Source organism: Pagrus pagrus (assembly GCF_965226575.1).
Source record: "Pagrus pagrus genome assembly, chromosome: 7".
NCBI classification, from domain to species: Eukaryota; Metazoa; Chordata; class Actinopteri; order Spariformes; family Sparidae; genus Pagrus; species Pagrus pagrus.
This window is the reverse complement of record NC_140191.1, coordinates 6,417,566-6,430,758: the sequence shown is the minus strand read 5'-3', so window position 1 is coordinate 6,430,758 and position 13,193 is coordinate 6,417,566. Positions and strand designations below refer to the sequence as shown.

At 38.8% G+C, this 13,193-nt stretch overlaps 2 protein-coding genes across 2 annotated transcripts in view; both read right to left on the bottom strand.

Annotated features, from left to right (window-relative positions):
- Nucleotides 1-982: 982 nt before the first annotated feature.
- LOC311259514 (uncharacterized protein) lies at nucleotides 983-8,204 on the bottom strand. Its single transcript, XM_084356734.1, has 7 exons — nucleotides 7,765-8,204; nucleotides 7,343-7,612; nucleotides 5,168-5,273; nucleotides 4,398-4,645; nucleotides 3,646-3,854; nucleotides 2,752-2,911; nucleotides 983-2,556 (listed from the first exon to the last, which is right to left on the bottom strand). Exons 1-7 carry the CDS (start codon nucleotides 8,120-8,122, stop codon nucleotides 2,372-2,374), a joined length of 1,536 nt encoding a protein of 511 aa, XP_084212860.1. The 5' UTR covers nucleotides 8,123-8,204; the 3' UTR covers nucleotides 983-2,371.
- A 1,263-nt stretch (nucleotides 8,205-9,467) lies between these two features.
- Nucleotides 9,468-13,193, bottom strand: part of LOC311260078 (uncharacterized protein) — a gene marked incomplete at both ends in the record, with an annotated part of 4,902 nt that continues 1,176 nt past the window's right edge. The window contains 4 exons of the mRNA XM_084357588.1: nucleotides 9,468-10,007; nucleotides 10,511-10,595; nucleotides 10,703-10,799; nucleotides 11,429-11,497. Of these exons, the coding sequence (XP_084213714.1) occupies nucleotides 9,468-10,007; nucleotides 10,511-10,595; nucleotides 10,703-10,799; nucleotides 11,429-11,497 (791 nt within the window). The remainder of the gene's footprint in view (nucleotides 10,008-10,510; nucleotides 10,596-10,702; nucleotides 10,800-11,428; nucleotides 11,498-13,193) is intronic.

Here is a 13,193-nt window from a genome sequence, read left to right as displayed (position 1 = left end):
GGTAGTGAATGGAGAGAGACAAATTATTTTCCTGATCCCGCTTGAATTGTGTCATGAATCACATATATGATGTTTGTCAATTTTAAAAGATAATTTCCAAGTCAGTGAAGTCGCAGTTTGTAATAAAACTAATGAAATATAAGACTGTGAATGTGTTATTATAAAGACTGCAGGGCCAACAGTAGCGTTAGTGATGTTGTCTCATTGAGCAGTTATCAAAACCCATAATTTAAACCTTGCAGAGCTGGTCCTGTATATTAGCAGCTCACAGCTGACAAACTACACTTTCACATAACTGCAGTTGTCAATATGACTGGATTTATTGTGATTTTCATCTTTTATAGTACCTTTTCTATGACGAGTTGGTGGCCATGTTAGTGTTGGTGACGTGTTGAGAAAGGCTTCTAAGAAAAATAACAGGATCAGTGTCTCATCAAAGACCCTTCATACCAGGTTCCAGTCTTGTGTTTTGAAATTTGCTGTTGACGCATGCCTCTTTAGGTGTCACCAAAACCTGCTCTACAACTGCTTACATACATAAAATGTGACTGAAGATTGAAAAAGGAAGAAAATAACAACATTCATATTACCACAGTATGAAAGTGCTCCCAATCCTCCTGTTCAACATTTTAAAATAACTTAAATAACCTATGATATACTGTTGTCTCAACTTTATTTAAAAAAGCAATTTGTTCGACAATCGGTACACTATTTTTCTTCAGTTCATCGGAAAACATGAAAACGAGATGATATCAAACATGTTGACAAATCTGACAAGCAATTAGGGCAAACAACAACCAGGCAACTGCTTAAAAGAAAATGGTTTTCATTAGCCAATTCAACAATATACATATGTATATATATATATATATATATATATACAACAATATTTCAATTCAACAATATATATATATATATATATATATATATATATACACATATATATACACACATATATATACACATATATATATATATATATATATATATATATATATATATAAAGGCAGCAATGGATAAAAACTCATCACAAAGGTGTGATTGTACTGATATCACCAACTCAACAGTAAATGCAAAACATTACCTGGAAGAGAACAATATATTATTTAAAGAGACAATTTAACACTTTTAAATGATATTTCCTAAATTAACATTTTAACAATGTAAATTATAAGGCCCATTAACAGTGAATACAATAAACACATTATCTGGAGTAAAAATAAATATGATAATAATAGCACCATGAAAACTAACATCAAGATAAGATACATTAAGTGAAAGTGCAAGCAACGACAACAATAACAGTAAAAGTGCAAAAGGAACTGCACATTTTTGTGTTTTGTTTGTGTCTATCAGATCCTTCCTCACTTTGACTTATAAAAAAGGAAGAAAAAGTGTGGCATTGTGTGTGTGCGCATGCATCTGCTTATGTTTTGTTATTCGGTTGTTAGTGTTTTTACAAAAAATGAGATGATAGAAGTGAAAATCAGTCATGTTGACATTCATTGAAGGGATAGTGTATTATTTTGCAACGTCTTCTTAAACAGACTAATTCACACTATTGAAATGATATTCCTTGCATTAACTTTTTAACAATGTTAATTATAAGGCCTACTAAAACAGAATACAATGAACACATTCTCTGGAGGAAAAATAAATATGATTGATAACAACATTAGATACTAATATCAAAGTAAGATACAATATTTAAGTATAAGTGCCATGAATAATGAGCTCTGTAAAGCGACGACAACAATAACAGCCAAAGTGCAAAAGGCACTGCACATAGATACTTCCTCACTTTGATTGATAAAAAGGAAGTTATCCCAATAACCATTGAAATATTCTTAACAACAAAAACTAAAATTGCACTGAAACAAACTGGAATCATTTTTAACCTTACATTTTGTTAGGAAACCTATATATGTATTGCATCACAGATAGGACACATATTGTGTTTTAGTGAAAAACAATCAAAGAACCTTGAATACGTAATCATGAATCATAAGGTCATCCTGCAGAAATCAAGAATAATCAAATGGGGGTAACCTCATCTCCGTCATTTTTTAGTTTACGTCAGCCGGCTTAGATGATTGATGATAAATCAGGTAACCAATGTAGGATTGTACGTCAGCGCGTTAGATAACTTTTTCCGGTTTTGTTGGTTTTTAGTGTGTTGCATTTTTATCATTATTACAGATCACGTGAAAGTTTAACATAATATGATAGATCTGAATTCAGTCAAGTGGACATTCATTGAAGGGATAGTGTCTTTTTTTGCAAGGACCCACTGTGTCTTCATCAGCAGGGGTTAAAATAAGTGTGCTTGTTTGCATGATATATACAATATGTGTTGCAGATGTACAATGTACTACTCCATCACATGAGTAAACATGTCGTCCACACAGTAATCCTGCATGCTGTGTGCTTCCTTGCACTTTTCCCTTCTTTTTCTCCCTCCATCTCTGTCTCCTGCCAGCTGCAGCCAGCGCTTCATATATCTCTCTATCTCCTCATCCATGGCATCCTTGCAGAATGAATTCTGCCTGACTGCATCTGCAGGAGTGGAGGGTGCAGGGTAAATGTCAACAGAGAGGTAACACAGAGTAATAGTTTACAGAATAGTGCTCAACAGTGGCATTGCCTCTTGACAGTAAGTAAAAAACAGCTGACAGTTTGTTACAGCAAGCTTCAAACGTGTCTTCTTTCCCAATCATCAGTTACATCAATTACACATCACAGCATACTCACTGAGGATAACTTTCTTGATGGTGAGGTTCTCGATTTTCTGCTTGTTATTCCTTCCCCTCCAGTTTATGTTTGTGGCCAAAGTGTTCGTAAAAAGCTTGGCCATTATCCTCCAGACACTCTCTTTGGTCGTCATGCCTCCAGAAAGACCCAGGTATGAGATCTGCAGTGTCAATTGAAGATACATTTAAAAAGCTGAACATTTGACAGTCAGTATACACAACATCAGCAGCCTCATAGATGAGAAGCATGATACAACTGTTATTAGTCCAGATGATATGCGACAAATCCTTCATAAAAGCATGAAACTTGGTACACTTGTACAGTTTGGGGGCCCTGAATTCAGCATTAACTGTTCACCTGAACAGTTTATGACTGTGGAGATACTGCTCGTTGTGATGTCTGCCTTTTCTTGAATATAATGAAACCAAATGCCACATGTGGTGCCCATAACACACAAGAAATAATAAAACTGCTCAAGATAATCCAGATAATCCTTGCTGTGAGTAGTTTCATAAAGGAACTATTTTCTTTCCACTGAACTACACTCACCAACCATGTCACCACGCAGCAGGAAGTGTGCATCTACTAAACTTGTAGACAATATTGCTCAGCTGATTTATGTTTACATCCTGCGATGTCCGGAGCTTGAGCCCCTTGTCCATGGTAGATGCATGCGTCCTTCCGTGCAGTGACACGGTTGGTGGGTGTAGCTCTAGATGGATAAATAGCACTACAGAGAGGAAAAATATGTATTTTTGATGATGGGGTGAACGGCCCCTCTGAGTCATTACAGTTAAAGCAGTTAAAGTTTAAGAAAAGGAGTGGATGCGAAGAGTGAGGGTGACATTGGCGTGAGCGTAATGGCTTTACAGAAATCAGCTCTTTGACCCTTACCATTTTTTTCTTCAGCTCTGGCTCAGTGCAGAGCCTCTGCTCCAAACTTCTCAAGTCCTGCACCGATTGAAGTGGTAGGGGAAGAGACCCGACATCTGGAGGTTCATAGAGCGGCACTCCAGATGAGTTTCCTGACTGCAGTATTTGAAGAACAGTCGTGTTCTGTTGTTTGATTGTCTCGAGTGAAACGAGGACCTCTAGGAGAATTGCTTTAAAAAAAAACAAAAAAACACCTTAATTGAGTACTTTTTATTATCCATTATTGATCTGCATTCACCGATGACGTCTACTTCGATGTTTACTCACTTGGGAGCTGCTCGCCCTGCGGTTTAGCACAGGGTGTGTTGTTTGTTTGTGCGTGTCTGCAGATTAATGAGGTCAATGGTAGGAAGCAATGTCAGCTATGACTGGTGGGTGGCAGGATATAACCTACTTGTATCTGATTAATGTTGTTTTACTTTTTTGGATAAAACTTGAGGTGAGAGAACTGGAAACTATTAACTATGAACTGCTTTCAATATTCATGTTAGTCACATTGAGAGGGAGAAAGGAGATATTACAACCTCTAAGGATTTAAGACTGAAACACTTGGGCCTAAATCCTACAGATTTCCTAAAGTATCATGTGAACCAATAATTGACATTATAGAATTGTAGTATAAACAAAAATCTGACTGCAGTCTGTGTCTGATTTATACACACGCTTTAACCTTTTCTATATAAAAGAAATATAATAAAAATTGTTGTTCTTACGGTCACACGTGGGTTGTGGAGCTGACATGGTGATGTACGTCTGCTGCTGACATGCCGGGGGTTCTTGTGCATTTAAACTGGAAGTCAGGGAGCCATTTAAGCTCTGCCTCTGTGGCTGTGGTGAGCCAATAATTGCCAGACCGTCTTTTGGAGCAGTTATTTTAGGTGCAAAGGGCCGGGTCACACAAGCTCTCTTCACCAAAGCCTCCTCTTCTTCGCTCTCAGGCAGGTGGCATCCGTTTTTTTCTCTGGATTCAAAATAAAGAATTTGAAACAGGAAATATGAATGAAATGTTACTTCTGTCTGTTGAAGCACATTATCAGACCTTCAAGAAGAGTTTTTTGGACAAATTAAAAGTGAGGATTCAATGCAAATACAGGATCTGGGTCATTTACTTATTTAATTTCTCTCTACTCCCTAAAACAATTTACAGGGAAGGAAAGCTATTTTCCTGTCCAATAGTTCAAAATGAGCTTTCAACTTCGATCAACGAAATCAAAAGCAGATCGATGATTCTCCCAGTATCTTTTGTTGTTTACTGGTGAAACCCCGAAGTGTGGTATTTTTTTGTTGAACCCTAGAATCTTTCTTTTTGGTGAATGTTGTTTTGAACTTGACTCAGCTGTTTATCTTCACAAATCCAGATGTCGACTCAAATAGATTCGTAGATTTGGAAAATGATGACACCCCTATCAAAAAGACATTCTGGGTTTCATAAAGAAGTCTGTATGTGCTTTTGATTATTCTATTAAGATGTAAAGATCAATACCTCCCTTTCCTTTTTAGATGGTCAGCACGCTCATCTTCAGGCTCTGTTGCCATCAACTTGCTCATCTGGGGATTAGCAGTTTTTGCCTCACATTCAGCCTGCGTGTCTGCAAAATAAGATTTCAATATTGTTCAAACTGGCATTCAAAATCTGAAAATTGTGGAACAAGTTGTTCATAAGGAGTGAATCAGTGATTTGATCCATGATAGTATTTTAATAGTAATTAATAACATTTGTAAAAATAAACTTCTTTGTGTTAGCTACAAAAACACTGGTAGAATACATTTGATTTGCAAATCCTTTTCACCCTATTTTCAACTGAATACAGGAAAAAGACAAGGTATTTATTGAGCAAACTGATAGACTCAGTATAAGTAATCAGAATTCAATCATTCACAAATGGTGTTGGAGGTACATGTCACACTGTCATCAGCTGCAGCGGGTTATTTTAGCAGTTTTTGATTCTGCATGATATCCTCAAAAGCAGATACTTCGAAGGCAGCTTCACGTTCACACAGGAAATGGCAACTTGCTACTTGAACTGAAAGGATGTTGTTATCTAACAAACTCGACAGCCAGTGAGGCTGTGCGCAAAAGAATATTTTTGGACCTTTTTTTTGATGTCATGCAAAGACTACTGTGCACTGCGGCTTACTTTGCTTTGCAAAATCGTATAATTCCATATATTAATCATTATATTGTACCTGGTAATTCTTTCTAATGTTGCACGTGGTCTTTGAAACTAAACAGAGAAAGGACGGAAAGATTTATTGATACCAGCAATAAGCGCATAATACTGTACATGATGGCTATGAAAACATTTTTGAATTGCTCTGACATGCCTTTAACAGGCGACTGGCTTCAGCAACCAAGGCTCATGAGTACTGTAATATAGATCCATCCAATGGTTTTTACATTCTCAAGACACCACTATCATCACATCACTACACTATGGAGTGAGTGTCTATTCTATATTTCTGTTCAATACTTTCACCCGTTTCATTAAGAACTAATTTCAAGATTTATCGATAACTCACAGTCATGAGAGGCCTCACTTCAGGTAATTTAACAGGTCCCTTCCTGTTGCCTGAGATCCTCAGACGCATCATTCCTAATTATTTCAGGTCTAGATTAATAAACAAAGGTGACAGAGCATTTGCAGTGAGGGCTCCATGACTCTGGAATGACCTGCCTGAGGAGATCTATCATCACTTTTGAAAACTGACCTTTTTAAAATTGCTTTTGAGTGATTTGCTTTGCTTGATGACATTCTGTTTTACACTGTGTTTCCTGTGTTGTGTTTTTATAGCTTTTGGCTTATTTTATTTGCTGTGTGTTTCTTTCAGGTCCGTCAAGCACTTTGTAACTGTGTTTTGAAAGGTGCTGTATAAATAAAGCTCATCACTGTCATTATACTTGCTGATTTCACAGAACTGAGCTGTCACCGATTGTTGTCACCGATGCAAAAGTTGAAATGAACTCAGCTGCACGAAAAGTCTTCTGACAGTGTCGAAGGGCAAAAGTTTTTGTCTGTATATGTGGCGGGGCGAGAGGCCTCCTATATGCCTCAGCGATCTCTCTCCAAGAACCGATGGCACACATCTCATCACAAAGGCATGCATGGATGGTGTCACACTCACGTGCAAACATGAAAAGTAGCAGAAGTAGTCACTTGAAGAGTGAAACGATGTTCAAACCCAGCCTGCAAAAAGTAGCCCTGATGTAAAAGGTTAAAGGCTAACAGAAATTGTCAGATGACGCCCTAGGAGGGGTTTCAGATGATGTAAGATCATCCGATAAGTTCTACCACTGCCTGAATCATGCTGAGACCATGAAGACCTTACCATTTCCCCCTCAAGTTATTCAGGGGGCTGTGGGTTCATTTACCAGCTTGCCAACCACAGATTACTAACACCTACGAGCAGTGTAGTAGAGAAGTTCAACCACCCGCTAATTAACATTTTTCTTAAAAATGTACTGATTGTAGATCAGAAAAACTGATATCCTGCAGATCACGTTCATCATCCTATTTATAGTTGCCATTATAGCGTTCTCTACTCATCTGTGTTTGACAGATTTGACTTTGAAGACACACCAGAAAGGTCGAAGTTATACATCACTCAACCGACACTGGAGGATGGCAGCAGTAGGCTGGCAGCAGTAGGCAGAGCTAACCTTTTCTTGCAGGTTTTTCTTTGTGCTGATATTCAGCTCGATGTTGACCCTGCGGCTGGTCCAGCAAAATCCCTTCACACACTTCCCATTTAATGACCGTCTCCAAGTCAGAGGGTTCCTCTTTCACCAGGGGGGTGAGGCACCCAAAGCCTCCCGTTGGCCCTTCACCCTCCCATGAATGCTTCTCAGGCTGGGCATGTTGGTGGGGAAAGGCCTCCGTGGTGTCATGGCACTTGGGGGAAAATTGTGTGGGTGGTTCCGCACCTACAGCTGATGAAACAGATAATGAATAGAGAAATGAGTGGGCAGACTTCCTGACCACACAGAGACACGCAGCTCTGCAGGGGGAGTGCAGTGTCGCCTGTTGTCTCTCCACACATTAAACTCGTTCATTGCATATGGACTGACGTCGCTGTGCTCACCACAATGCTCGTTACTGGAACTTTTCACAGCTTCACCTGAGCTTCTTTCCCGTTCATGAGACGTGGTCGGACGGGGGAGCTCACCCTCTGGCTGCCTCCTGCCGACCTCCAGTCGCAACATCTTCAGCTCACTTTCACTTTTCTCCAACTTGCCCTCCAGCCTCCTTATCTCCGTGTCCCTGTCCTCCACCATCCTCTGGTACTCCTGCACTCTGCGGTTACAGGCGCTGTAGATCACGTCCATCACCGTGTTGATAGCCGCCCTGATGGCATGCTCTATGGCCAGGGTCTCGTCGTCGGTGTGTAAATTTGGGGCCGACCCAGACACGTTGTAACTATTGATATTACTATTACTCATCGTTACTCACTGACCGAGAACACGCTGTAAAGATGAGAGGACTTCTGCTCTCGCGGTTTCGCTCAGTTGCCAGCGAGACACCACACAAATATTCTCAAGAAATACGGAAAAAGAAAAAAAAACCCGCAGCCACAGTTTGGTGTCTGAATGTTTACAGAAATGTTGTCGGACTCTCAGTTCCGGCCACATACAAACACACAGTAGGTTAAAGGCTCGTCTAAGTTGGTGAGGACCGTTGCTAGCCCCCTCTTCTTCTTCTACTGTATGTTTATATGTGTCGTTGAGCTTTGGAAGGCTAAAGAGCTGCAATACCGCCAACTACTGGACTGTTGCGGAACTGCAGCCACTGTGGTTGAACCAAACTCACATGTTAGATTTGGGTTATTTAATAAGAAGCAATGGTGATAATGAGCAGATCCATCATATCAGACAATAATAAAATATATATCTAAAAAAATCATGATGTAATAAATGAATATATAATTTCACAGATGTAATATAATTAAATAAAACACGTCAATATGAATGTGTAAAATCATAGAATGTATACATAAAACTGATGTATTTACTTGCTATAATTAATGGAGAAATTAATAAAGAAAAATATTAACATTGAGATAATTCTTTATTGATCCCCTTAAGGTACATACTGTACATCCTGAGCATTTGACCCATTCTATTGATTTTAGGAGCAGTGCCAGGCGGCCTCATCCAGGCAACATGTCTTTAGTTTCCACTGCACTGATCAAATTAAACAATTTAAAGATGGATCTTGGTTCATGATATATCCTAAAACATTTGACTGCTGTAATTTTGAATTAGGAAATGACAAAATGCCCCTTTAATGACCTACAGTACATACAAAAAAATCAACTATGCATAAAAAAAACATTGTTTCATAGACGTCTGAGGTAAAAAATCATGCACATTCACATGTCGTCACATGCTGCAGTCAGTCTGGCAAAAGCACCAAGTATAACATTTGCATATTAGCCACGGCAGAAGCCTACTTTACCATAAACCATATTCACATGGCGGCCAACAATTCGTCAGATTCCTGACGTTCCACAACTTCTAAACTGGAACACAACAGCACAACATTATCCTAGCATTCAAGCTCCCCACCCTGAGCGTGATGTCAGAGGAATGATGGTGTGGTGAATTCAAGGCAAACAATCACAGGAACCTGCACTGGCTAAATACGAAGTCTTTAGTATCTGGAACATCTAACATATAGTAAGTGTGATGTAATAATTTCCTGCAATGCAATATACAGCCATCATGATTAGCATCACGTCTTGTGACTTCCTTTCCACAAACCACCGGACAGACTCACTTCTTATTTTTAGCTCTTCTCCTCTTGCAGGGAATCAGATCGAACATTTGGGCTGCCTCCTTTGGACACTAAAACAGGAGCGAAGCCTGCTGCTGTTTTATTGAGGATGCAGTAATCAGTGCAGATACATGGTGGCGGACTGTCATCAACAGGACTGTTTGGTACACTGCACTCTGGGCTTTGGGTCAGGTCCTCAAAGGTGCAGCCAGAGTCTGCACTGCTGATGTTGAAGATATCTTGAGGTGGAGAGGATGCAACTTGGACTTCTCCAAAGCCAACCCCCCAGACAGAGCAAGGGAGTTGAGTGTAAGACATGTCTGCTGGACACACCATAGTTAAAGGCGGAGGGGCCTCATGTATCCCGGGTAAACCAACATAGGAGCTTGGACACTGAGTGAATGCCAGTTGTGCTATTGCAGGGATGTTGAAGTCCTGGTTCTCCTCTGGGTCCTTTGTTGTTGGTTTTGGCGAAGCGATCACACAATCAATGGTCAAGATCTCCTCAGGTATGATTGCTAGCATAAATTTGCCTTGAGGTGAAAGCCATTCCTGCAAATACAGTGACATAGAGATACATAAGGTGTGACAAAGATGCAGGAATCATTCTCACTGTAGCACTTTACACACCATATACTTGTATATATACTAATATCTCTATATACTAATATCTCTGCAACTATTGGATAGATTGCCATGAAATTCAGTCTACATAATTATGCTGCCAGGAAGATGAATCCTCCAACTTTCCCTGTAGGCAGGTCAAAGTTTTAGTTAAGTTAAGTTAAGTTCACCCAAAAATGTTATTTCAGATAACTGAATTTCAGTAGATGGGGACTTTTCAAAATGTAAAAAAAAAAAAAAAAACTAGCTTGTAACGGGTTGGCTAAGGTCACAAGACGTCATTGCAGCTGTGACTTGACCCAACCCCGGAGCAACTCCGGTGATATGCTGCTCCTTATCTGCTTTCAGTATGACTACGACAGGGGTGAAGCACATTGCAACTTTAAATTTTGAAGATCATCCGACAAGAGGACACTGTGTTACCGCCTCACCTGGAGATTGCCTTCATGTTGTTGAAAAAGTGGTTTGAAGAAAGGGGCAGGCGACGGTGTGTGGGACAGAGTCTTTATCTTCATTCTGGTGAACAAATCATGAAAGATCAGAACCACCAAATCCCATTTTACCTTTCAGGCTTGCAGCTTTTATGCAGGGCAGATAGACATTTCAAAGTGCAGATGCATTACCTTGCAGCAGGACTGTAGAATATAACCAGCAGGACTCCAACAGCCGCACACACTGGGCCCAGAGTTTTGGCCAAAATGAGTAATATATTATCTTGTTCTGAGAAAGTGCGATGAAATAATACAGAATTAGTGAGTCATACTACAGAGATGACTGGAGGGCTATTAGGTGGCTGATGTCTATGAATTATCTGTTTTATTCTAAGAAGATGGTTCGTCATTCATACAATAAAAAACACTTTCTTGATGACACTGAGACACACTAAGACAGCACAGAGAAGACTTTAAAAATCCCTTCATATCAGTACATTTACATGCATAATTGACAGTTAGCACCATGAAGCCTTTGTACTTAAGAAAAAGTGGCACTTTACCTTCTCCTGCACCATTTTTTATGCATGTCGATGGACTCCATTCACTCCAAGTTGCTTCATAGTCAGAGGCAGAATCAGGAATAGATCTCATTTTGATACAATATGTAGCACCTTTTTTAAGCTGTGATCTTTGAACTGATGCAGAGCTCCTTTGTGAATTGGAACGAAGAGTCTGAGGAAAGGTTGAAACAATCAAATATGTGATAACTGTTGTTTCTTATTATAGCAAAACATGTTGCTGAAGTTATAAGAATGGATCTTACTTTGCTCTCCCCTCTTTGAGATGATTCAAGAAAGAGTTCGTAGTCAAGCAGAGTATAATCATTGTGTAAGTACAGATGGTCTTCATACCCACTTCTCCAAGTGATGTTGATCGTCTCTGGTGTTTGTTGGACCTCAGTTATATTTGGTGGTGTCAGCTGAACTGATGACAAACATTAATGAAATCATACATTAAAGGAGCAGTTCACCCAAAAATAAAAATGTTGTCCTTTCAGGTTAAGGGTTTCCATAGAATGGGATTATAAGGTGTTGGTGTTAATATGCAACAAGGAATTTAATTGGAGCAGCTGTGTGACATATGCAAAAGTGATTCTACATCATGCATTCCTTTTCCTCTTCGGATATTTTATCTATTTCATATTTTATCTTTTGGTTTGGGCCTTTTTATTCTGATGTGTTTATATGGAGCATTTTTATTCTGTTTCGCCTTTTAAACTGATTGTAATCTCAATACTAGGCTCCAGCAGTTCAGTTGTTCAAGAGAATGCTGCAATGCTGTTTTGATGTTTTGCTGTGAAGCTCCAGAAAATGTTTGGTGGACTATGAAACATCAGCTGGCTTTCCATCAGCATGAAGGTGAGATAAGTATTTGGTGAACTTATCCTTTAAACTCATTCTAAGACATGCAGTACATTGTGCAATGAATACACAAAATTATTGTTATTTTGTGTTTCTCCTGAATAAAAAGGTACTATACTTTCGTAATATCACAATTTCCTAAAATTTTGTGTCCTATGTAGACGTAGTCGCATGTATGCAAACAAAAACATAAGCTTCAACACACATGAAAGTCAATTATTTATACAATTATGATGAATAAGTCATACTTACTGTTTTTAGATGGTTGAAAAACTTCATTTGTTACATTGTAGCAGCCAGATTCATGACACAATTTTATGTCATACAAATCATATTCGTTTAAAGTACTATATTCATCATCGCCCTCCTTCACTTTACAGGCGCAGCTGTAACTCTCACTCATCACCACAAGTGGACAGGAAATCTCTTCCCTAAGGATTCAAAAACAATAACAGAACATTATCATTTGTTTATGGCACAAACACAAACAGAAATTAGTAAGAAGAATTTCATGTTTTTATTTAATGTACCTCTGAAAGCTGTAGCTCTGCTCAATGAATTTCAGGCTGTAGGCAGACTGTTCTTGGGGGTTACCAGTGATGTTCAACACACAGGTAATTGTGTGCCAATAGTCATTAAAACATGAATATCCATCAACTACGAAAGTGGGAAGAAAAACATAATTGTTAGGTACATTTTGACACAATTTATGATACAGAAAAAAACATTTATTGTAGTCAGACAATTCAATGTTATCACGTACAACACCAACATAAGAAGATGATGAAAACGCTAACATGGGGGGAAGCTGTTGGTTTCCACTTTAAAGCAGCTACAAGGAACCTTCATTTTTTGTTGATTCTTGCAGCCCCTGTGGACCGTCTCCTGTCTCAATGATCTTGATCTGGCTAGCATGTGCATTTGTTTTGTGAAAGACACAACATATATTTCTTATAATACTTTTCTTTTTTAAACAGCTGTTTACATTGTGCATGGCGATGAGGTATAGGAACTGTAGTTGTAAGATTAATAACTTTAATATGATGACGGCGAATCAAAGTAAACTTTGTTTTAGTTGACAGTCATACCCCAGGTTACATGTAATCCCACAGCTAACACATGAATTATTATGAATTTCCTAATAATAATAAACTAACAGCAAGATATAGCTCCATAAAATGTTGTGTTGTTCTGCTTGCGTCTAACAATACAGAAGAATCTGGTGCCGTAACACCAGACTGCAGAGCAGCTTGTTTTCC